This window comes from Larimichthys crocea, chromosome XXIV (assembly GCF_000972845.2).
Source record: "Larimichthys crocea isolate SSNF chromosome XXIV, L_crocea_2.0, whole genome shotgun sequence".
Classification (NCBI taxonomy): Eukaryota; Metazoa; Chordata; class Actinopteri; family Sciaenidae; genus Larimichthys; species Larimichthys crocea.
Window position 1 is genome coordinate 11498147 of NC_040034.1, and position 24859 is coordinate 11523005.

The following is a 24859-nucleotide window of genomic DNA, read 5'->3' on the forward strand; positions in this document are numbered from 1 at the left end:
ATATTCAGCGTGTGCTGTGCTGTTGTATTTATTGAAGGAAGAGAGTTATGGTTTCTTTCTGTCTATTGCAGGAGAGCTATGACCACACCCAGCTGGCAGAGCAGCCTCTGCGCTGTGTGGTTCTGGCTGCACAGGTCTCCGCTGAAATGTGGCGGAGAAACGGGCTCTCACTAGTCAGCCAGGTATACTTCATTTTTTGGATGCTCAAGGCAGTGTTTAATTTCTGTACGCTCTCTGTTATTATATTTTGTATTGATGAAAACATGTTGTTTCACATGATCAGGTCTACTACTATCAGGATGTAAAATGCAGGGACGAGATGTACGATAAGGACGTTCTCATGCTTCAGGTTGGTGGCAGTCAGACATAGGATTTTTCCAATGCTTTTACTCGTTATGTTTTATTTCTTCATATATACAATGTAGTGATATATGACCCTCCCCACAATTGTTTACAGATAGCTGCTTCCAAAATGGATCCCAACCATTTCCTCATGCTGATCTTGTTGAGATTTGAGCTTTTTGATTATTTCAATGGGAGTTGTTCGAGCAAAGACCAGGTAAGCAAAATAATAATTTTCATTTTCAATAATCATTCAGAAAAAAAAGCTGTGCCACCAAACATTCAATTGAGTGATAATACAATAAACTGAATTTGCAGGATGAACTGATACAGTGGAACCGTTTGACGGAAGAGATGCTCTACCTCCTTATCGTCATCATTGGTACAGTATAATAATCAAATTTGGGAAGTTGGTTTGATATGAAGCAGACTGTGGCGTCTGACCATTACTGTGTTCCCAGGTGAGCGCTATGTCCCCGGTATCAGTCAGCTGACCAAGGAGGATGTGACAATGCGAGAGGTTATCCACCTCTTGTGCATTGAGCCCATGGCTCATAGTAGCCTGGTCAAGGGTCTGCCAGAGAACGTAAGCTACATATACTGTGTAAAGTAGAGAGTTAAAATCTTAACTTCTTTTAATGGAATAATCATTTACAAGTTCAAAATGTTTTCTTTGTAGGAGAGCCATGAAACAGGCCTGGAGAATGTAATTACCAAAGTTGCAACCTTCAAGTATGTAAAGACTGTGAAAGAGCTTATGAATTATAACTTAACAGACATGTCAGAGTGTGTTTAATATGTTTCTTTTGCCTCTGTTCTTAGAAAACCAGGAGTTTCGGGCCATGGATTGTATGAAGTAAAAAAAGAGCGTCTGGCAGAGTTCAACCCTTTCTTCTATCATTATTCAAGATCTCAGCACAGCAAGGTAACGAAATGTTTCACCAGTTTTATGTTAAATTGACACACTGTCTATTGGATAGTCCTCATTTCGTTCTTATCTTTTACTTGCAGGCAGAAGAGTCTCAGAAGAAGAGGAAGATTCAGGAGGGCAGTGATAAAGGTGACTGACGTCTTTGCTCTGCACAGGCCTCGGCACAGCTCCAAGATGCGGCAGTCTCCAGCTCTACTAACTCCCTGTTTGTATTTGTTCTCAGCTCTGTGTCCTCCGGTGCCCCCAGCCTTCTGCCCGGCATTTTCCAGCATAGTCCGTCTGCTCTGCTGTGACATTATCATCCACGTCCTAAGACGTGTCCTGCAGAAAGCTGCAGAGGACCAAGCCACTCACTGGACAGAAGCCATGATCCAGAGGGTACACATTACATTATTTTTTTCCTTTACAGAATCTACCTGGTTTGAGCTTCGCTATTTATGACTCAAACCACAAAAAAAAAATCCTTCTTTTACCACACAGGCCCTCCACTTGATAGGTCAGGCATTGCTTGAAGAGAAAACACAGCTTGAGGATAGCACTGTGGAAGACGTGACCTTTGATTTCAGCCTCAAGGCCCGCAGTGAGTGAAAACCAATTGTTTTGTTGTTCACGCCAGATCCATTATAGTTCTGGTTTGGTTTTGTAATGTACATTTCTCCTCTGTTCTTCCAGAAATTGGTTCAGAACACGGCAAGTCAGTGTTCCTCCTGTTGTCCAAGATTAAGGCTGTTCCTTCCCTTGAAGCTCAGAAAGACATGATTAAATGGGTTCTACAGGTTGTTGCCTAGCCAGTTTTCATTCTGCATCACATGAAAGTTTTTCATTTCATTTTCACCGATGCATTCATTTTCCAGTGATGTTCACCTTTTTTGTTTTGCTGTTGTTTTTCTGCTAGATGTTTGAGATTGTCAAGTGCCTTAGAGAGAAATCCAGTCCAACAGCCTCTATGAGTATGGAGGCAACCAAACCTGAAGAGGTAAAAGAACAATGATGAATTACAAGATATGAATTAACCAATTCAAGTGACTTGATTTTACTGTTGCTTCTTTTATAAAAAAAAGGTTTTGGTCTGTGTCAACTAGACGATTTGGGGGTTAGATGAGTGAAGGTAAAATAACAAATTCAAGATTTAATTGTCTTCAACAATAAAATTGTTTAGTTTCGGGGGCCAGGTTCATCAAGAAATGTTTTATCATTTTAAACCAAGATAGCTAATGTGTGTGATGAAATTCTTAAAATCTAAAAAAACTGAAGAGAATTAATTGAAACATTTGGCTGTCTAATTTGTTGTTATTTCAGAGTGCTCAGGACAAAGAGAAAGCTGAGCGCAAAAGGAAGGCAGAAGCAGCCAAACTCCACCGGCAAAAGATCATGGCCCAGATGTCAGCAATGCAGAAAAACTTCATTGAGTCAAACAAGATGCTGTATGATAACATGCCAGAGAGCGGGGCGCAGGGAGAGCCTGATACAGCTACTGAGAGGTGAGGAGGATCACACAAATAAACAAATACCCATGGGTGTGTTTACCTTGCTTGAGATCAAGCCAAACCAAATTCATTTGACTAATTCCAGTTTGGGTTATGTTGATTACTCTAGCTGCGCCATGGAGCAGATGGAGCTGTGTGTAGCCATTGGGCCCCACCGAGGGTCCACTCCAGCCGAGAGGGAGGTGCTCACCTGCATTCTTTGCCAAGAAGAACAGGAAGTGGCTGGCCAGGCTCAAGCCATGGTACTGACTGCGTGTGTCCAGAGGTCCACGGTGCTGACACAGTGCAGAGGAAAGATACCGACCAACAACGCAGACGGTTAGTCTCCAGTTACTAATAATTTTATTGCTAAATGCTGTAATTTCAAGGGGAAAATGAAATATGTTCATTGCATTTATCCCTAACAGGGACAGGGACATATCCCCTCTTCATGCCTCCTGAACTGGCAGTTGGAACCCACACTGGCAGCTGCGGACATGTCATGCATTCCACGTGTTGGCAGAAGTGAGTCACTGCAGAAACACATTTTCCTAATTATTATTCTTTCAGTGCTCCTCTGTGTCTGTGTTTGTGTGCTCCACTAGAACGCTCAATTGGCAGTTTATTTGCCACTCTTCTCTGTGTTTTGCAGATATTTTGAGGCTGTTCAGAATACAACCAGGAACCGGCTGCACGCTGACATGATCATCGACCTGGAGAATGGGGAGTACTTGTGTCCCCTGTGCAAGAGTCTGTGCAATACTGTCGTCCCTCTCATCCCATTGGAACCACTAATGTTTAATTAGTAAGTCCAGTCTGCCTTCTTCAAGCCAAGTTGCCTCTTATTGGTTGTACAAATGTATAGAACTTATATATTTGTCCTCTGTGTGTAGTGAAAATGCAGAGATAATTGGACCGCATTTGACCCTGCCTCGCTGGATCCAGATCATCTCTGCCAGGATTAAAGGACTCAAGTCAGTCAATCAGGATAATGGTAAGAAGACAATACTCAATATACAATAATTGCATGCCACCTTAAAAGACATTGCTTTATGTGTGTGTTTGAAGTTATAGGGTTCAGCCACTGCAGCTTGTGTTGAGCTGACTTGGAATGGAAAACATGCACAAAAGGTCCAAATATAGATGTAGAGACTCGCGTGTGGCTACTTCAGAAAAAAAAAGTCACAGTTGCTTTTATTTGATGGAGGGTGTTGTTACTGTGAAGTATCTGCAGAGAGTGTTTTAATTTGCACCTTCTGCTTCAATAATACTTGTGTGCACCATTAAATATCATTATGCTTAGTTGCCTGTAATTTGTGACACTCCAGTAATGATGAGATGATTTACAATTTTCTTTCTCTTGAGCAGATTGCAACGCAGAATGCAGTAGTGCTGAGGGAGACATGGGACTGTGCGGAGAGGGCCAGCCAGACTTTAGATCCATTCTGAGCTATGGTGTACAAGAACCGTGAGTGAAACTGTCAGCTCCTTCAGTATTACTCAAGGATCTGCGTTTTCTGTGGCAAAGCAGTCTGAATTCTCTTTTGCTGGTTCTTTGTTAGGAGGAAGTTTTCAGACAGCATAGTGGAGATGCTGGTTGTGTGCGCCACCACAGTCCACAGGGTCGGGCTGCAGACGGCACCCAATGAGCTGTGCCCACGCGTGCCCCTTATGGCTTGGAACACATGTGCCTTCACTATTCAGGCCATAGGTACAGGAAGACTTGACTTATTGTGTTACGGGGTCTCTTTTCATGTTTTTGCAATTTTTAAAATGTATTTGTCTTCACAGAAAACATATTGCATGAGGAGGACAAACCACTCTTTGGATCCTTACAAAACAGACAGGTGGGGGTGCCACATATTGCAGCTGTCAACAGCTGTAACGCAATACATGTAATGTATAATGGTTTGAGTTGACCTTTGTCAGACATCAGTTTTGTGAGGTGTTTTTCGATTTCAGCTTGCAGGTCTGAAGGCAATTGTTCAGTTTGCCGCAGCTCAGAGACTTAAGAGCTCCCAGGCTGTCATTCAGAGGCACTTCACCGACATGTTGGGGGGTATGTGCTCATTTAAGAATAGCGTCATAATTATGTATTTATTGGATGTAATTATACAGCTTTCCTTTCCTTTTCATTTTGTTTTCCATGCTCTATGAAATGTGCTATATATTGTAAATAAAGGGTGCCTTGTGGTCATAACTGCAACCTCTTTTCCCCAGTTTTGCTACCGGTCGTGAGCAGAAAGAACACCCCTTCTGTTCTGGAGGTGGACTTCTTCCATCTCCTGGTAGGCTCAACTTAAAGGGAACAGCTTTATCATAATGATTAATATAAACATTCAGATGACCTGTATGTTTCATATTTTAATATAATTCCCATTCACAACCCAATTTAAAGTTTTTACTTGCATTTATTTGCATTAGAATTAATGTATTTGTTAATGGTGTATGTGCTTTCTGTGTTTTGTCAGGTGGGGTTGGTGCTATCTATACCGTCACTATATCAGGAGGAGGCTGTAGACTTACAGCCGTCTGCTGTCAGCTCTGCCTACAACCACTTGCACATCCTGCATCTGGTCACTATGGCTCACGTGCTGCAGATCCTTCTGACATCTACAGGTACAAACAGCAAAGACCTCAACCGTGCATTCGGGTCTAACGAGGATGATTAGGATGTTTTAAATATGTGTGTCCATTCTGTCCAGATTTCCCTGCAGTAGCATGTGGAGAGGAGACAGAGGAGGCAAGAGCAGCGGCAGAGCTGTGCACTACAGTGTCACAGTGCACTGGAAGGTACAAGTGTTTCTCATCATGCTATTATTTATCAGCCATCAATTATTATATGAAAATGTTTCTCAGCTTCTACTCTAAGAAATCTACCCTGCAATAAGAAGAAATGTGTTTTTTGACATTTTCACTGAGTGTTAGGGAAAGGTTGTAGCAGGCAGAGCGAGACATTAATTTTTTTTGTTTGTTTTAACCTGCTTTAGAATCAGACTTGACAGGAATCAACCTTGCCTGTTTGTCATGGAAACAAATGCCCTCTGAGCAGAACCAAACATTGCTCCTTGTTGCCTGTTGTCAAGGTCCTTTCCATGCTGCATACTCAGGGGTGTATACGGTAACGCAGACTCCGTTCAGCTCACTTGACAGGTTGTTCTGTTGTTTGCTCGTCAGGCTGATTCCAGATGTGTCTGGAAGCTCTGTGGCAGAAAGAGTGAAACGAGGAATCGAACCTTTCCTACGCTGTGCTGCTCTCTTTTTCAGTTGCCTTACAGGAGTGCATCCTCCAGAGGAGCTCTTTGGTACTACTGGTAGGTCAAACCAAAGTATCATGTCACATAATTTATCGCATGTTGGATGTGCATTCAAGCTGACATTTTGGGTCTTTGCAGTTACCTCTCAAGCACAGATGGAGGCACTGTGCAGCTACTTGGCACTACCCTCCAATGTGTTCCAGCTCTTCCAGGAGCACAGGAATTCTGTTACTCCACTGCTGCAACGGTAGGTGATAAACATTGTAGCTACACTGATGAATTATCACAATATTATACATGTTATAATAATGTTTTTTCTTTCTTTAGATGGTGTGGGAGCCCAGCTGCAGCTGTTACCAAAGCCTTGAAAGGAAAAATCCAGACAGTGAGGTATGTTTTGGCTTTTGTATTCCTTAATTCCAATTCCTTAATTAAAAAGATCTCCTAATAATTGATTAATACAATTTATATTTAGATACCCTAGAAGAAGGAATCGTTTAATCGAGCTTCCCGAGGATTACAGTGCTCTCCTCAATCAAGCCAGCCATTTTCAGTAAGTGATAAATTGAAGTTTCTTTCAATTGCCACCTTTCAGTGGAAAGCTGCGAGAGATCTTCAACCTGCTCGTTTCCTCTGTTGTCTACAGGTGTCCCAAATCCTCCGATGATGAGAGGAAGCATCCGACCCTGTGCTTGTTTTGTGGGGCCATGCTGTGCTCTCAGAGCTCGTGCTGTCTTAGCCAGCTAGATGGGGAAGATGTCGGGGCTTGCACTGCCCACGCTGCTACCTGTGGTGCAGGAGTGGGGATGTTCCTTAGGTGGGTTACATTAAAGGCTTTCCAACTCCCAACTGCATTTTTATTACTCAAATTCTTTCTTGTATGAAATTAAACATGTTAAATTTCATGTTAACAGGGTAAGAGAGTGCGAAATTGTTCTGATGGCCAGCAAGACTCGAGGAAGCACATACGCTGCCCCTTACCTGGATGATTATGGGGAGACTGATCCTCACCTTGGGTAAGATCATAGCTTCTTTTCCTGGTGCCGAAACTGCAGGCCAGACACCCTTTAGCCCCTTTGACACATGCACTGCACCCCTGAACTTACATGAACATTACCCAGAGGAGCTGTATGTGAGACTGCAAATATCCTCCTCCTTGGCCTGCACGTGTTTCCAACATGTGAGAACACGTCTGATACGGACAATCTCATTTTGTGTGCTACATGTGTGAAAGGGCAACTCTGGAAATTGATTCTTTTCACATGAACAGCCGGCTCTTGTCTTGCAAACCTGCAAGAAAAAAGTAGCAGGGCTCAGTGCTTTTATATATTTATATTTATATATATTACGTGCTCCTGTTTGGAAGTGGTCGGTACTTGATCAAATTGACTTTTCAGATTGGGAGCAAGATTACATCTCATATTCTTTATTACATTGAGTTAGATTTGAAGAGGAACACTGGCCAGGACATGCTCTCCTGTTTTGTTTTAGTCTTCCATTTAGGTCATGCAGAGTGATTACTGTTTGTAAATTTGCAAAGCTTGTATGCAACCTTTATTTGACTTCATTTGATTCAGCTGCAGGACTCTTTCATTTTTGTAGGCAGTGACTGAAAGCAGCAAAATAATTTGCAGCCAGTCAGAGCAGCATATTGCGATGGCCATGAAGTACATCATTTTGTCATAAATGTATTGTGTATTTTCTTGGACAAGCCCTTGAATAAATCGCTCTTTCTGTCCTTGCTTTTCCAGAAGGGGCAATCCATTACACCTTTGCCCAGAGCGCTACAGGAAGCTGAACCAGCTGTGGCAGCAGCACTGCATCCTGGAAGAAATTGCCCGCAGCCTAGAGGTGGTCAGCGTTGTGTTTGCCTTTGAGTGGCAGATGTTGTGATGAATGCTTCAGCTTTGTGGCCAGGAAGTAAAGAGCACAGCCATAGAGCACAATCTGCTCCAGTGCTCCTTAGTCACACACACACACACACACGCACACACTCACACACACACACACACAAACAGCCCTCCTACAATCTAAGGAGGCCTGAGCAGCCAATCCCTCCCTGATGAAACCCCTGCTGAGTCTGAGAGAAATGGGACAGTCAAAAAGGAGGAAGATGACAAATAGTGGAGGGTGATGGTTCATAAGTAAACCCAAGTCGCCTTGTTTTAATTTGATTGTCTGCTGTGAGAATGAGTTTATCCTAGAATAATGTTATTTGCAAAGAGGCTCATACAAATAAAGACAAACATCAGATACACATTAATATGTTTCTGTTATCAGTTAATGTATTTGATTTCTCTCCTCAGTAATGCTGTGAATTTTCTGCATTCTCTTTTTGTGTTAGAAATTCAGATTTGTCCTAAGTTATAATTGTTGAATTATACTGTTTTGAAGGGCATTTATTTGGAAATGTTAACAGGCATGATCACACATCCTACACATTTTTGTGCAGGCGGTCAGCATGATGGCCACATCCTACTTCACCTTTACTCGTATATTATATATAGATGCATATGCCATGGATAAAACGTTTATAAAATACGCATTATTTTCAAAGTTGAACAAACAGATTCAATATTCGGAGAGAAGTGTACAGTAATCTGCTTCCATAATTTTCTGATGTAATTATGATAATGGTGGATTACATTAATATAATGTGTTATCATTGATATTCAAAGCGCTTTGGAGGGAAGGGGGTAAGTCACCTCAACCACCACCAGTGTAAATTCATTTAATAATAAGCAGACACCAGAATCAATTTTTCTGAATATTTCAGCCATTTTTGGTATTTATGGTTGAAAGTTGTTACTGATCTTAAGAATCAGTGACTGAATTATATGAAAACGTCTCCACCATCTTACATGGTATTATGAGACGTCCTTTTAGAAAAAAAGTCTATTACGCCAAACTTATTCTAATTATCAGATATCCACTGTATGTTTGGAATGTTTAAAACTTTAAATGGACCATTGCAAGATTGTCAGTCACATGTCACCATATGGTGTTGATTCCTTCCACTTAACACAAATTGAATTGAAGTAAAAAGAAAACTATTTAAATAATCCATTTAAGAAGAAGACATGTAGAGATCAAAGGTAGTATATGATTTCTTGCCAGTTACTCCTTTGCATTATTGGTCAGCCTTTTCAGGAAAAAAATGTGTGAAAATACATTCTCCTCCTTTTTGTGTTGTTTGACAGTACTTCATGACTTCCAGGCTGTGGAAATAAAGACACGAGCCTCTATACAGATGAACTGTTCTGTGGCCTGAATCAATCTCAGTACAATAGTGTCACAGTTTCTAAAATTTATTCCATCTATATAATCTGTTTAATGGCCTGAGGGTGGGGTGTGTGGACTGCTAAATTATTGTTCGCTCATTTAATGAACATGATTCTTCCAACATATTAGATAAATCGGCCTATTCATTAAAACAATTTTTACACAATTTACACATTGATGACAGCTACCGATGAATCCTTGTGCTGTCATCTGGGCTGACGCTATAGGCTGCCTTACCCATCATTTACACATTATTTTAAGCCCAGTTTAATATGCAGCACAATTTTATACATATAATATATGAAGGAGAGGGTCCCTGCTTCGTGGAATTCAAGGCCATGAAAGTTAGAGTAGACATAAATAGGCATGGATCAAAGTGCTTGAATGTATATATTTTGTACAAGTATTTAAGTGCTTTTGATATATAATTTTTTTTTACTTATTATAACATCTGTGTAACCACAGTTGGCAAGTGTTCACACACATTCAAGCCTCTGTCTTTAATTGTTGTGTCTGAGCTTCTGTAAGGCCTGATAGTTCTCATTATAAAGATTCTCAGTGTTCTAACAGTAATTTACCTTGATCCGTGTCTCAACTATTTGTGTTGGGTCCTTGAATTTGAGGGGCCTAGAAAGTCTGTGTAGGAACCATTTGTTTTAAGTGACAGCCCCAAATGAAGCAAAAATATGAAACATTCTCCTTTTTCACAATTGTTTTTAGCCACAATGAAAACTTTATTAACCTACATGTTTATTTTAACAAACCTCCAAGCCCCCCCCCCCCCTCCCTTTGCTCCAAAATGCTTAAACCGTAAGCTACCTTCTCAGCTGCCTTCTACTCTATAATTTCTGAAAAGAAAGGCATATAAAGCAGAAAGATGGTTACTATGACCAACAGACAAAACCCTGCTACCAGCCAACATGTTGAAGGCTTTATCATTAATACAGAGTACAGCATAGTAGCCTAGTTTGCCATGGCTTGGATCCTACAAACAGTAAAACTCAGCCATCAGAAGGTTTATTGTAAAGCTTAGTAGCTCATCTCAGCAAAAAATGACTGAGGTGTTTTCATAAGACCATGGTGGCATTGCTGAGGCACATGAGATTCATACTTGTGACAGCTTAAACATTCTAGAAAATGTAGTATATTGTGTTATCAATTAGATTTCTGTCTGGATATGTGCTTTTAACTCATGTGTAAGCAAAAACATGTTGTATTCCTCCCATTGTTAACTACCCTTGGTGCAACCTTGTTTGCTGAAGTTAAGTGAAATGCACAGATCCAAAAATGTTACTATTTATCTAAACACCCACAGCTATGTAAAGTTAATCTTTCTCTCCAGGATTTATACTACGACTTATTTAACTTGAGGCCAAAACACTCTATTAATGGACTTTCATTTATATACAAATTCTTTCTATAGTTGTTCTACACTCTGATTGTACTTTATATCATACATTCAGGCAAAACAAATCTGTGGGCTTCAACTTCTGTCTCCTATCTCTAATTTATTCTTATGAAACAATAATATATTTCAAGTTCCTTTTTGACTCCAGTGTTGCAGCTGACAGGCGTAAACCTGTTGCAAAACCACACACAATACACAGGCAACAAGATATCATTCGTAAACAACAGATGTACAGTACAGATGTGGTGATTTATGTGATGTTGTTTGCATCAATGAAAAAGAAACATGTATGGAAAGATTTGGATTCATATGTATGTATGTAATTTGAACAAGTAGTCTAGATGAAGGCCCTTATTTAGTCCTTCAGGGTTCACCGAGGCCTGAGAAAGATCAACTGTCTTCAGGTGTTTCCTTCGGGGGCACATTGTCTGGCCCATAGTGTGCTTTTGAGGTGGAGGGAACGTTTATGTTGGGGTCTCCGTTGTTGGCAGTGTCTATCTGGTTGCACTTGCCAAGGTTTTTAATGATATTCAGGTTGATGCGAGCTGTTTCTATAAAGCTATTTTCCAGCAGCCAGCCGTCAGACTCACAGTTGGGGTCACCCTGTCTTAGCACGTTTTCCAGTGAGGTCTGGAGGAAACGAACCCCGGTCAACACTGACAGCTGAAACAAAACACACAGACACATGTGACAAAAATGACAGAAATCATGATATGAGAGGTCAAAAAAGAGTTTTGTTTGCTTCCTTCATATGCTTCAGTTTTGCCTCTAATTTGTATTTGCAGCTCTGTGATACGTTTCCTAAACCAATATGCACCTGAGTAGAGGACAATAGGAGAGTCCACTTTAAGTGCTGCATGGATGACCCAGAGATAATACGACAGTAGAGATTTACTCAAGGATTAGTACTGAAGGTGTGTGAAGGGACTGTGCAATAACAAAGACCGATCATGTTCTCCACCTGTGTCTTCTTCTGTCATCTTTTACTGTTATAGTCATTGAACTTATCTCACAAATGTATATTATTTCAGATTGTTTTAATACAAATCTATAAGGACTGTAAAGCAGAAACAGCTACTGTTACAGCAGCCTAATATATGGAGTTCTTTTTGGAGAAAGCAATCACTTTAAAGGAATACTACATTAATTTACCATTGCACTACTATAACATGGTAGGACTTATGATAGAAAATTTTAAAAAATATAAAAAAAATGCAGCAGAACAAGAGATATTTATTCCATGCGTCCCTCCTTCTAATAAAACCCTGGGGCCTACATTACCCACAATGCAACCCAACCACCAACAGTCCAGGTGTGCTAAATTCAAACGTAACACAAACAAGCGGGCTACAGAGATCTGGTAAACTCGCTTCTTTCTAACTTGATTGTAGTCTTTGGCCCCAACTGACATTGCCTCAAGTTACGTCACTTGAGGTAATTTATCAGACTTCTGGAACCGCAAAATACTTTATAAAACATTTTTCACATATGTAGTAGTATTTATACACAATAATATTTTCATATTCAACAGTACTAGTCTCCAAGACCTGAGACAATATTTGATGTGTTAAACAAGTGGAGTTCCCCTTTATCTTCATGAGTGTTTAGTGTGTTCCTCACCTCAAACAGCCAGGTGATAAGGACTGTGAGGCCAATGGACTGCATGATGTGATTGTAGTACTCCAGCAATGCCTGGCGACACCCTTTCATCCACAGGTTCAGCTGCTCTGTCTGGTGCTCGTAGTTGAAGTGAGCAGAGTTGTTGGTGATTTGCTGTTGGATGCAGGGCCGCGGAGAGAATGTGTTGCAGCAGCTGAAGGGGACTCCATCCATCAGGTACTTCCCCTCCACGTTACTTCTTAATCGGCTATAAAGCAGGAAATGGAAAGAGAAGGTCTCTGTGTAAAATATTTAATCTTACTGTGTAGTTGTTTGGGACTGTACAAAGATTATTACATGGGAGGGGATATGTCATTTTTCTTTCTGTAGCTTAGTTTAACCTTTTTAGAGGGAGTAGGGAGGGATCTAACTAAACTAACTTTCTGAACTTATCTGAAATGTACATTTCTTTATTAAAATACCCCAGTTTTTACTAAATCGGCATGCTCATTCTGTGGTTTGCACTTACTCTGCCACCTCTTTTTGGGACATGTCCAGGTAACGGCTGCTGATCCACTGGATTTGGAACCAGTCTTTATAGCCATTGTTCCCACAGCACTGAAACTCTATCTGTAGCATATCCACAGTGCGCTTCAGGAAGCATCGTCCTGGTGTGTCCGTGTCCTTATAGAACTTCATGGCCTCTGTTAGCCCCAGGTTCAGAGACTCCTCTAGCTCCCCCCGCATGCTGTAACACATCAGAGCCCCCACCAGCACGCAGAAGGTGAAGAAGAAAGTGCATATAATGTAGGGCAGCATGATCAGCTTCCAACGCAAGAACTTGGTGCTGTCCACGCAGTCATAGCAGATCTTCCCACCCAGGAAGTTTATGGCACAGGCGATGAGGCCCACAGCAATCAGCATGTTGGGTACGTACTGGATGTCCCTCTTAGCCATCAGCTCTTCTCGCTTGTAGATCTCAACCTTGAGGAAGAGCCCCAGACTGAACAGGATGGCCCCTGTCACCACTGAGATCCAATTCAGGATCCATAGAACCTGGGCCAACTTGTCCCTCTTGGTCTTTGTGAATTTCATTCTCAAGACCGCCATTGTATATATCTCCTTTTAAGTTTTCTTTAAAGTCCAAGGGGGGGATTAAGGGTGGGATGCAGGTAGAGCAGGGGAGAGGAACAGGTTATCCCCCAGGGGTTGTGGGGGGCCAAGGGGAGGGGGATTGGTTGTATAGTTCACTGAAGGTCCTCTTATAATCAGCTTAGCCTGGTAGTCGTGATCAATATCTTGTGGACGCTGCATTATGGTTATACTGTAGATGCAGGCAGGCCTGTGAGACTGCAATGGTTAGAGTGTGAAAAATAAGAAATCTCACATGACAGTACAATTCTTGGAATGGAAAACACTGTTAAGACATAATCCAATGACATGATCGGCTGTATGCTAGCGTGAAACAGTATACATGTGAGACAAACTGAGGAAAGATCATTAAGATGTAATGTGGTTTAAAAAAAACAGTATCTCTTTTTGAATCCAGTGATCCTGGCATTTCTGCCTGGACAAACCTTTGAAAAACAAAATGAAAAGTAAGAATGAAAGAAATAAGAAAGAAATAACTGACAGTGAAACAGAATCCACGAAGTCCACTGTACCAACCTTATCTTGGTCAGCACTGACCTTGAAGATCTCACGTCATTCTTCTCTCATTTTTAGTTTGTATTCCTGCTGACGTCCTCAGATTTAGTCCTGAGAGAAGCGAGTGGTCGTAGTGACACAGATACTATGAAGGCAGCCACGGCAGCATCAGAGTTAGACCAGTAGCCAAGTCCCGACCTACCGCCTAATCCCCTTTAATCATTAATCATCCCTGGGCCCCACAAGGGATTTGGACCTACCTTCTGCCACCTACGCAAATCTGTAGACTGTCCCAGCTCTGTGAAAGTAATGGATGGCGGCCATTACTGTGTGTGTGCTTGTTTGTGTGTGTTTTCATTCATGTCCAAAGTAACAAAAGTGTCTATTCATTCTGAAAAGTAATATTTTATAGTTCATCTCCAGCATCAGTCCACATTTGAATCAAGTCAGCTTGTAATGAGAAATAAAACTTTTTATCTATTTATGAATACAAAAAAAGAAAAATCAGGTCATAATAACTGAAGGTGTGCTGTCCTCTGGTGCTTTTTATGAAGACCACACATTCGGGAGCATTATGAGATAGATAGATAGATAGATAGATAGATAGATAGATAGATAGATAGATACTTTATTGATCCAGTATGCAAACATACATTAAACATACATTAGAATTAACCTATAACAGAGTAACCATACGTTAAAATTAACCTCAGATAAATCTAAATTTAAATATGTACAGAGAAATTAAACATTTGTAGCAAAATTAAACATTTGCTGAGAAATTAAACATTTGCATGGGATTTAAATATGTATAGAGGAATTAAAAATGTGCAGAGGAGTTAACTCTAAAAGTTAAAAAATGTGCAGAGGAATTAAACATTTGCATTGAAAATAAATATGCAGTAACCTGTGCTAAACATACAAAAACTATATAAAACTCTAAAATTTCTAAAGAAATTTTGAGTGTGCCTGACTCTGGCCCCGCCGCCCCATACATTATTACTGAAATTAAATTAAGTATTAATACAACAAGCGTAGTTTTTTTCCTTCCTTCCTTCCTTCCTTCCCTCCTTCCTTTCATCGTTTTTTTCCTTACTTCCTTCCTTAGTTCCTTCCCTCCTTCCTTTCGTCGTTTTTTCCTTTCTTCCTTTTGCCATTTTTTCCTTCCTTCCTTCCTTCCCTCCTTCCTTCCTTCCTTCCTTCCTTTCATCATTGTTTTCCTTCCTTCCTTCCTTCCTTTCGTCATTGTTTTTCTTCCTTCCTTCCTTCCTTCCTTCCTTCCTTTCGTTGTTGTTTTCCTTCCTTCCTTCCTTACTTCCTTCGCCCCTTCCTTCCTTCCACGTCTAATGTCTTTTGGATACACTTCTTTAATTTTGTTCTTTCATATCACTAAAGACTAGAAAGATTAAAAACTAAAAGAAGCTTTAAAAAAAGCTAAGCTATGGTACAGTACATATATAAGGTAGTCCCCAGTATATTCTCTTGTCTTTTCTTGTAAGGGGTCCTTGGCTGAGAAAATCTGAGCGCCTCTGATCTATAGAAGTATACTGTATAGGTCATTAAGGGTTAACTAAGGGCAAACGCTGACATAATTATCTAAGATGCTGCACAGCTCTCTACTGCTCGAAACTTTCTCAATTTGTCTTTGATTAGTCAATTAATGTCAGACAAAAGTAAAAAATAGAAATGGAATGTGTGATTTCAGCACTCCAAGATCCAAAGATACTCAACAATCAATCATCAGTCAGTCATCTATGACAAAATAAAGCATGCATGTGGTTCTTTGGATGAGTGATGTCATAGTAGGGGTTTTGCCTGTGCAATATGGTGGAAAAAACTTGTTGCGACGTCACTGACTGGGATGTGGCCAAAAGTACAAAATGCCTGATAGAGAGCAGGGTAAGTTTTCTGCTCTCTGTCATTTAACAAGTTAATTTTGAACCTCCTGCTATCATCTCACCCCTGCAGGTCTTCCCTTTCCTGTTGCCAACTTTCATTTTAACACACACACACACACACATTAATACACCCACAGCCATGCTGCCAATCAGCCAATGAAATGTTAACTGAGAGTGAGATTAGTGGATTAACATGTACCAAAGTAGCTTGTGTAAGAAGAGAGTGTTACCGTAGCCACTGGGCCAGTCAGCAAATCCTCCAGGCAAGTGTAGCACACAGCACAGAGACCAAGAGCAGAGTTTAATGGAGCTACTGGACTAACTAAACCACATCTCCAAGTAAGTGAGAGATTTCAACAAATCTTTACAATTTTCTCTGAGGCTCTTACAAATAATGACACATACCACATTCATGCTTTAATCTGTTCATATACATAAACATATTGATGGTCAAAACATCTTGAGTATACAGTAGGGTTTCATGAATGAATGAATATTTTCTTCTGCTATAATATACCATAGGAATCAGCATTTTTTCCAGAAATGGTTCTTTAATCCTACCATGTGAATTGACCTCATGATCTGAGGGCAACCATGCTGGATACAGAGGGTCAGTGGTCTGAAGCGTTAGCCAGCAACAACATAAGAGCCATCATCCGCTGGCTACGGAAACTTACAGCTGAAGGTATATTAGAAGCATTTGACCATTATACAAGTGTAGAAGTAGTAGTTGTTTCCACTGCTTGCAAAAACACTCATCTTCAATGATACCCTGTTGCAGGTGAAATAGATGTGGAAGAAATCCTACAGACTTTCAGCTGCTGGGTTCAGAGGACATCAGAGTTTGCTAAAAAAGAGTTATTAACATTATGTAAGAACATGTTCCTTCATCAATCACGTTTAGATATTTGAATTTAAAGCACACATTTAGGATCTCTGTTTGTCTTCCTGTAGGTTTCAGCCGCTGCCAGGGCCTGTGGATGTTTCTGGATCGGAGCTCTTTCACCAGAGTGCACATGCTGCTCCAGAGACTGAGGAACCTGCTCACACTGGCCCAGTGGGCAAGAAGACAGCTCAGTTCAGCCCACCTCTGGCATGGTACACATTTTACTACACTGAGCAGCATGATGGTTTGCTTGATATTTTTGACACTAACTACAGCGTTTAACCCTCTGACATGTCTTAAATTAAACAGTTTATGTTTTTATTTAGGTATGGGAGTCCCATGCATGGTGTGCAGAGATACATTTGGCTCCTCAGATGTCAGACATGGCTGCTGGAACCGAGAGCACAGGGCTCTAAAGCAGCATATCTGGCTGGGACGCCTGGTTCAATGGTGGGGCATCGTGGGGCTTCTTCCCAAGTACCCTGGTACTGATATGATCCTATATATGTGAACATTTTGATGTGATGAGCTGTTCCAACACCTCTAAAGGTTTTTCTGTTCTCTGCTGTTGCTGTCAGAGGCACAGGAGGTGAAGCGTATCTCTCAGATGTGGAAGGAAATGAGTCACAGCCATCGGAAGGCTTGTCTCGAGACACCTGGGTAAGTCGGATGATTTGACTTGATAGAATTCGAGCCGTTTTACCTTTTTTCTCTCACTGAAGGATCTTTCTGCTTTTCTATTTCCTTATATTCGACTAGATGCGAGGAAATAGGAAGATTTAGGTCTTTGATACAAGGGATGGTGACTCACCTGGACAGACAACATGGGTGCATTTGGACTTTTGAAGACTGTGCAGACCAGTGTTATCCTCCTCCTAATCTACAGTCCCTGCTGAAGCTTGTGCTGGTGCCTCATATCGACAACATGTCAGTCCAAGCTCTCGTATCCATCCAAATAATCTACAAGTTCTGTGGAACATACTGTGCATCTTTTTGTGCTTTGTTCTGTTTTATTCAAGATAAGATAGCATTTATTCTACACTGTATGTACTATATATTTTCTGTTATGTAGTTCCTAACCTTGGTGTATCACAGCTCATGTACTTTGTACTGGATACAGCAAACTTCCTGCAGTGCAAAGATGACCTCCTCCAATCTTTCTGCCATGCCTTCACGATTCCCTCCAGCTTTTCCCAACAAATCAGGGCCTTCTGGATGCTTGATCGTGGACACATCAAGGTATATAACCAAGAAAATTGATTTTATGTATTAGGGGATTCTGATTTTGATGAAGTCATTAAAATGAACGTATCCAAGTTGACTGCAAAGTGAGCACCATTCAAGGGCCAGTTAACCATCTTGTTGATTACATTAGTGTCCTTGTTTCAGCAGCCATAATGGTCTGCAGGTGACACTAATGGGCCACTTGAGTAGCGCATATGATTAATGTAGTAACGCTCCACTGTGCAACTCGTTAGTGATGAAATTACAGTGTACCTTTCTTTTAGAAGACGAGATGGATGATAAGAAAGCTGCAAGTTTGATTCTTGATAACACATAGTAGAGATGTAACTGATTAAAATATCAATCAAAAAACGTTACCATGCTGATTTATGTCATGTTACATGTCACCCAGCCCTCCATGGAGCTATTACTCAGCCCCAGGGCTGCGGTTCCTCGGCTCTCCTGGCAGCATCATTGCATCATCCACTGTCTGCTAACAAGGAAGCAGCCTCAGTTAGCACTGAGGTACCTCCACTGGACCAGACCCGCAATAGAGAGCACTGAGGATGCTAAGCTCTGTGCAGATGTACTGCTTCAAAACAGGTACAATCTGTGGCTTATTGGACTTTAGATTACATTACAGTCATATTTGACTTGTCTTGTTGACAATGTGTCTGCTCTCCAGTTATGTCTCCGAAGCCTGGGCTCTGCTGAAGAGAGGAGAAAGCAAAGACATGGTCATGTACTTCCTCCAGGCTTGTAATAAAGTTGGTCTGTGTGCAGAGGCTTTAAAGTGCACCCCTGCAGGATACATTGTAGGTGAATGTCTTGTAATACAGCATATATATGCACCAAAGATATTGAGTCTTTAAATGACTTTTTTTCCATTAATTAATCTCAGGTTGAAGAAGACAATGTAAATGGAATTGAAACTACAGGATCAAAAATGCCACTAATGAAGAAAAGTAAGGCAGATAAAATGAATTGAATATCCCAAATAGTTTCAGGACAGAATAAAATGATTATATCTAACTATGGAGTTTCAATTTATTCAACCATTCAGCAGGAAGGCCACCCTGTCCGCTGTCTGCCAAACTGTATCAGGCTCAGAAAGTCAGCACTGTGTCCCCAGAGGAACTAGTCCAACTGCTCAGAAAGGCTGTGGTGGAAGTGAGAAAGCCACATCCTAGGACAAGGTACTGAGTTTGTAGAATGCATGTGGACAACAGAGGTCAAATGGTGTTAAATCAGTACCCCAGAGAATTCAACTGATTATTTCTCCATTATTCCAGGGAGGTGATGTGGCCAGAGCACACAGAGAGAAAATCGAACAGCAGAGAGATGTTTCTGTCAACCCAGGCTCTGCGTCATCTCATGCCCAGCCCCTCCCCAATGGACATGTTAGAAGAAATAGAACAAACAACACATACAGATGAACCAGGAGAGGAACAGCCTGTCCAAAATGTATGCATTTTCATTGTCCCTGCTATAAGATTACTGATTTTTACAGCACATGGTTTTGAAATAACACCATTTATGTGTGTTCTTGCCCTAGCAACAACCAGAACCACCACAGCACATTTCTTCTTCTGAGGATCTCAGATCTGAGTCCGTCTCCTCCTTCACCTCAGCCTCCTCCTTGTTTCTGTTAAGTCAGGACTGTCCTTATGTGTATGAAAGTACTTTGACTCTACAAAGGATCTCCTCTTTCCTAACTGATGGGGAGAGCCAAAGCAGGGAAGAGGAAGATGAAGAAAACAGCAGAACCCCTTCATCAAGTGATGCCATGCCAGATTGCTCTGAGCTGAAGGAAACACTAGATGGCACCACAGACCCCATTTTCCTCAGCAACCTGAACAAAGAAGCTTTAGTGGAGCTGGTCGGTTTTGTCAAAGGTAAGCTTTGTGTTGGTTTTCATTTGCACACCACTCACATTAAAAGGCAGAGTGATAAATACGAATTGTAATTCTTTTCTAGAAGAAGAAGAAAATGAAGATGTTTTCCCACGCGAGGATTTTCTTGTTGATGCAGAACCTTCCATGAATAAAACCCTTCCTGTGACCAAGAGGTCAGAAGTCATTTTATCTACACTATATTTATGGTAAATACTGTCAATGACTGAAACTGAGGGATCATCTTGTGGGGTTCATTTTCAGAATAATTCTTCCTCTTTCGCTCAACAGCAATGAGGACAGCCAGTCTGTGCCCTCCCTCTGTGAGCCCCAGGTGGAGACTCACAGCGATCTCTCACCTGATGATGGTGTGTGGGTGCATCCAGCTGGAGTGACAAAATTATCAGCCTGAAATGTGGTCTACTGAATGTTCACAGCACTGCATGAACTTTCATCTGCAGAGAAAATGGCCTGCTGTAAAGGAGTGTCTGAAGAAATCGTTCACGGCCCCCCAGATGTCACCGATCTGTGGAGCTCTGCAATGTCACTGAACCAATCAGATTGCATCCCATATGAGATTTTCAGTTTAAGTGAGGCAGAAGAACCTGATCAGGTATGCAGTATCTCTAAAAAAAACACACACACTGTAGGTTCATTATTCACAGTACCTGTTTTCAAAATGGGGCTTCTCACGTATTTTCACTCTATGTGCACAGAAAATGTATGAGCATCACCAGCAAGAGGAGACAGTGGGATGCTTCAGTCAAGGTTTTTCTGGTGCCATGTCTGAAACGATTCAGGACCTACTGAATGACCCTCACCAGAGCCTTCTGTCAGAGGAGCCTGTAGCCAGCAGCACAAGGGCCTCAACAGGGATGGATCAGTGGGACATCTCCCTCCTCCCTCCCACGTGCAGCTCCACACAGCAGATCTTCAGTGGCTCTCTGACCTCCAGCTTCACCTACAACATCAAAACCACCTCTTCTCCCTCTGACACCACCAATGAGAGCTCCCTGAAAGCCCAATTAACAATGGATGAACCCTGTGTCCAGAGCACCTCAGCCTGCCTCCATCATTGCAAAGTGGGCAGCTGGTGGAAACAGGACTGTGCTACAGAGCCCGGAGCAGATATCACACCAGGTGAAGAATTTAGCAAACCTATGCAAATATATGGTAATGAAATATGTGCTCCAAAAAAAATCCAAACATTCCATAGCAATATGCATATTGAACAAATTTGTGTTATTGCTATCAATGGTCTAAGGCCAAATAATCTGTATGTGTGTTTTGGCCAAGCATAATTAAATGTCAGAGGTGCTGCTATCCACTGCAGGGTGCAGGGCACAGATACATGTAGCAAAGGCGGGGGGTCTTTGCTACTAAGGGAAGGAGACTGGTGAGGAAGTGAAGTGTCAGAGATTGGTTCCCTTAACCTTGCTGCAGCAGTCAGTCATCCATAAAACAACCCCCTCTTCCTCCCTCCCCCATGCTTCCTATGGTGGAAGGTGCACTGTCTACCACAGCAAGCAGACCTCCCTCCATCTGCTGAGTTGCGTTGATCACCGCTGGGCCTCAGGGATCTACGGCCTATTGCCCCACACTGATGCCCCAACCTTGTCACTGGGACAAGGGTTAAAGACAGTGGAGCAATGTTGCATAAAATTAAAAGCATAGCATCATATTTTTCCCTAACAACTATTTCCGTTTCCAGCAATGGATACTTACAACAACAAAGAAATTCTGACAATTCTTATTTTGCTGTTTTGTTTTTGTTCATTCACAGATAATAAGCGTCGTTCTCTTGTACTGAGCCAACCATATTCCTACAGTCTGGTCAGCTTTATGGACTTCACTGCGAAGCAAAAAGAAGACAACAGAGATGACAAACAGGTACATTGAAGCTGTGGTATAGTCAGTGAAAGCCTGTCTGATCAGTAGGGGTCACTATTGTTCCAATTAAGAAGCTTGACAGCATTTCTGATTTGGATGATCTCATTTTTGGTCCCAGAGGATTTTGCTTCATCACAACCCAGCAGGTGCCCTCTTTACTACCCTTCATCCCTGTTCTCCTGTCCTCCAGCATAAACACAAGTGCTTTTAAGATCTGAGCCTACAATGATGTCATTTTACAAATATGAAGACAGTGTTTCGGGGGATGTGAATCATTTGTATTCAGGTACAGAGTCAAAAGTGCACACAATGTAGCTGTTATTTGTCAAAAACACACTCTTAATGCTGATGTAGTCACCTTTTTATATTGCATAATTTTACCGCTTTCTTGTGCATCAGCCTGAACATTACATTGCTAAACACTGTAATATCATTGCACGGATATGACCAGGTAATTGTTTTACAGAGGTTTCATTGGATAATTGTTTAATTGGGATGCAGTCAGCTAATTATTTTGTTCAAAATTGGGGACCATATGGAGCTTGGCAGGTGAAACATAATTAGGCCATGTTAATTTATGATGATTATACTTTGGGCCTGAGTAGCTTATACTGTACAAACAGTGTGTGTGTCTATCATGGAAAATCTATTTGGTTGTACCATGCATGCTTGTCGTGGATACATTACATTCATTAAGGTGCAGTCACAGTGTGAGTGGGTGCTTCCAGGGGGTTGTTTTGAAAGAAGTGCTGTTAGTGTTATCTAATTGTTCATCATGCCAGAAACAATACTGCGTAGGGTTTGCTTAATAGAGGGATATTAATGACTAATGTGTTGAAATTAGTTTAAGACAAACCCTTAATGGCTGATCATTCAATTTAATGCCAGAGTGGCTAAAGATATGGAAATCAGGATATTAAAGATAGTTATTAGTGCAAACTATAAATTTTGATCTTGTCCCATTTGACCTCATGCATGAATGTTTATGATGGTTATTGTGGCATGGTTATAAATGAGATATTCTCTGTGGTGAAAACAAAGTCATCGATCAAAAAGAGATCATGCCCGCTTTAAAAGATATCGCAAAATGAAATGTTATCGACTTAGCTGTCTTTATGAAAATGCCAATATTTGCAGAGAGAGAGGGAGAGGCAGGGAGTCGTGGTGTAGTGTGGTGATGTCGCATGTTAAAACATTTGAGATTCAAGGGGAGACGAATGGCCTCTATTAGGGGCATTTAATCAGTGTTCCCAGTCTCCTGTACCCCCTGGGGAAAGATTAATGGGTACAGGATATTTCATCAGGCCCTCCACATCACTGCCCAGGATATGAGGCTGTAATTGTGTCTGTTTTTGCTGTTGTTTTGTGTTACAGACAGACCAAGAGGAGCCCGCAGGTTGGAGTAGTTTTGGGAGGGGTTCACAAGGTGCCATAAGAAATGGAAGAACACGTTCACGGAAAGGAAAACGAGTCAAGAGAGCCTGAAGATTTAGTACTTTTCTGACACATAGTGCAGCACATGGAAGACTGAACTGAATGAGAAAACCTGTTTTTGTCTTTAAACATGATGCCTATCTGTTGATTCATGAATACGTTTGATAAAATAAATAAATGTGTGTAAAACAATACTATTAAAATTAGCTCACACCTGACCATAAGACTGACTTGATGATCAGTACACAGACTTTTCACCTTGACACGATCCATCTCCGTGTCCTCATCAATCACCCGGTCAAATTGTTCTGATGGCTGCTGCCACAGCTGCTTCTGTCAGCGGTCTTTCCCACCCATGATATTGTCCCACCACGCCCTTTTTCTTCCACTGTAATACCACATGTCAGAAACACTCACTCAATAATGAATTTCTCAGGAATTATTGATAGACATACATTATTGAATAATCTGCTAATTTAAAACTCCAGTAGAAATAGCCGTTATTGTGTATTTTTATTATCTGTTCAATGTTCATCCACTTAAAGCATAAATGTACTGCATTTAAAATTAAGTGATGGTGTCCTTGAAAATGATTCTGCACTTTAGATTTTTCTTCTTGAAAAAAAAAAGGATGTTTGCTTTGCTGCCATTGCACCTCATGAAAAATGGATGACCTCCCATTGCTTTCTGCTGCCCATTGCTCCCCATATTTGCACAGAGCCCAGGGACTGCATTTGGGTTAGCATCCTCATCCCTACCTCCCTCTCTCTCTCTCTCTCCCTCCCTCCCTCCCTTTCTTCTTTCCCTCCTCTGTGGCTTGTTCTAGGGGTGAATAACTTAACACATATTTCAGCTTGACACACTTCTGCTCTGGGTCTCCCCTGGGTGCTCAGTTCATGAGCCCACACATGCTGTATTATTTAAAAGTGTAGTTTGGAGTTGTGTGTGTGGATGTGCGTGTAATCTCCTGTTTGTATAAGGGAGGGATGTCTTATAGAGTTGTTAAGCTTTTCCTTATGACCTTGCAGGTGTGGCAGCACATCTGATACCAGATGACGTCTGAGGTCCTTTTGCTGTTGTGTGCTCTGAATCTTTTTTTTATAGAAAATGTAGAGAATTCTATTTTACAAGCCGTGCACTACCCCAGCTATAATGTATCACAACAGAAGGGTTTAAACTGCAAAATGATTTATTACAGCAAATAGTAATCTGGAGAATTTATAACACACCAGATAAAGATCTGCCAGAGCTAAAAAAAAAGCCCATGGAGCATGAAGCACAAGTAACAATACGTAACCGACTCTGAACGTTAGAATGAAATCAACTTTCAGGCCAAGACCACTCACACAATACCTCAAACTAGTTAATCTAGCTAATCTGAGAGCTGATAACGTCATGGAAATCAGAGTGCTGTGCTGCAGCAATATGACACATAAATCATGTGCAACGGAGAGGATGCAAAATGCTGCAGTTTGTATGATGGATACAAATAGCCGTCTGATGTCTGGAAAGCTCTTGTATAAATACTTCGTCTCTGTGTTGGATATTTCCAAGGAAAGGGAAAAAGACTTGATGTCAGCAACTAGAAAAGCTGTTCATTTTGCTCTTCAACTAAACCATCATAAATGGAGATTTTTACATTTTCTATTCAAAATCAAAACATTTCTTGGGCCAGTTAACCAGAGTTAACCAAAATGCAGTAT

At 41.2% G+C, this 24859-nt stretch overlaps 3 protein-coding genes across 7 annotated transcripts in view; 2 read left to right on the forward strand and 1 right to left on the reverse strand.

Annotated features, from left to right (window-relative positions):
• The window catches only part of ubr1 (ubiquitin protein ligase E3 component n-recognin 1), a 17240-nt gene extending 8215 nt beyond the window's left edge, over window positions 1-9025 (forward strand). The window contains exons 17-47 of the mRNA XM_027274918.1: window positions 72-182; window positions 284-349; window positions 458-559; window positions 661-724; window positions 804-928; window positions 1022-1074; window positions 1165-1267; window positions 1354-1402; window positions 1497-1651; window positions 1754-1853; window positions 1946-2049; window positions 2169-2249; window positions 2573-2754; window positions 2870-3078; window positions 3168-3264; window positions 3392-3544; window positions 3633-3733; window positions 4108-4207; window positions 4302-4450; window positions 4531-4586; window positions 4702-4798; window positions 4960-5027; window positions 5211-5358; window positions 5445-5532; window positions 5917-6053; window positions 6135-6243; window positions 6324-6386; window positions 6472-6549; window positions 6643-6813; window positions 6911-7012; window positions 7748-9025. Coding sequence (XP_027130719.1) covers window positions 72-182; window positions 284-349; window positions 458-559; window positions 661-724; window positions 804-928; window positions 1022-1074; window positions 1165-1267; window positions 1354-1402; window positions 1497-1651; window positions 1754-1853; window positions 1946-2049; window positions 2169-2249; window positions 2573-2754; window positions 2870-3078; window positions 3168-3264; window positions 3392-3544; window positions 3633-3733; window positions 4108-4207; window positions 4302-4450; window positions 4531-4586; window positions 4702-4798; window positions 4960-5027; window positions 5211-5358; window positions 5445-5532; window positions 5917-6053; window positions 6135-6243; window positions 6324-6386; window positions 6472-6549; window positions 6643-6813; window positions 6911-7012; window positions 7748-7889 — 3363 coding nt within the window. The 3' untranslated portion in view covers window positions 7890-9025. The remainder of the gene's footprint in view (window positions 1-71; window positions 183-283; window positions 350-457; window positions 560-660; window positions 725-803; window positions 929-1021; window positions 1075-1164; window positions 1268-1353; window positions 1403-1496; window positions 1652-1753; window positions 1854-1945; window positions 2050-2168; window positions 2250-2572; window positions 2755-2869; window positions 3079-3167; window positions 3265-3391; window positions 3545-3632; window positions 3734-4107; window positions 4208-4301; window positions 4451-4530; window positions 4587-4701; window positions 4799-4959; window positions 5028-5210; window positions 5359-5444; window positions 5533-5916; window positions 6054-6134; window positions 6244-6323; window positions 6387-6471; window positions 6550-6642; window positions 6814-6910; window positions 7013-7747) is intronic.
• On the reverse strand, window positions 7988-14497 carry prph2la (peripherin 2-like a). Its single transcript, XM_010733913.3, has 3 exons — window positions 12815-14497; window positions 12307-12553; window positions 7988-11349 (listed from the first exon to the last, which is right to left on the reverse strand). The coding sequence occupies exons 1-3, from the start codon at window positions 13393-13395 to the stop codon at window positions 11077-11079; spliced, it is 1101 nt and encodes a 366-aa protein (XP_010732215.1). The 5' UTR covers window positions 13396-14497; the 3' UTR covers window positions 7988-11076.
• LOC109142542 (protein ELYS) lies at window positions 12401-23687 on the forward strand. Of its 5 annotated transcripts, none has more exons than XM_027274919.1 (20): window positions 12401-12522; window positions 16353-16515; window positions 16612-16701; window positions 16785-16928; window positions 17043-17201; window positions 17295-17376; window positions 17476-17659; window positions 17812-17955; window positions 18353-18543; window positions 18626-18755; window positions 18842-18905; window positions 19004-19136; window positions 19233-19404; window positions 19496-19835; window positions 19918-20008; window positions 20097-20200; window positions 20294-20445; window positions 20549-20972; window positions 21616-21722; window positions 23097-23687. In XM_027274919.1, the coding sequence occupies exons 2-20, from the start codon at window positions 16425-16427 to the stop codon at window positions 23205-23207; spliced, it is 2913 nt and encodes a 970-aa protein (XP_027130720.1). In that variant the 5' UTR covers window positions 12401-12522; window positions 16353-16424; the 3' UTR covers window positions 23208-23687. The 5 variants fall into 5 exon arrangements, with proteins under 5 accessions (XP_027130720.1, XP_019132121.2, XP_019132123.2 ...); XM_019276576.2 differs by lacking the exon at window positions 12401-12522 and adding an exon at window positions 15253-16169; XM_019276578.2 differs by lacking the exon at window positions 12401-12522 and having other exon boundaries at window positions 15253-16515; window positions 20124-20200.
• The last annotated feature ends 1172 nt before the right edge of the window (window positions 23688-24859 follow it).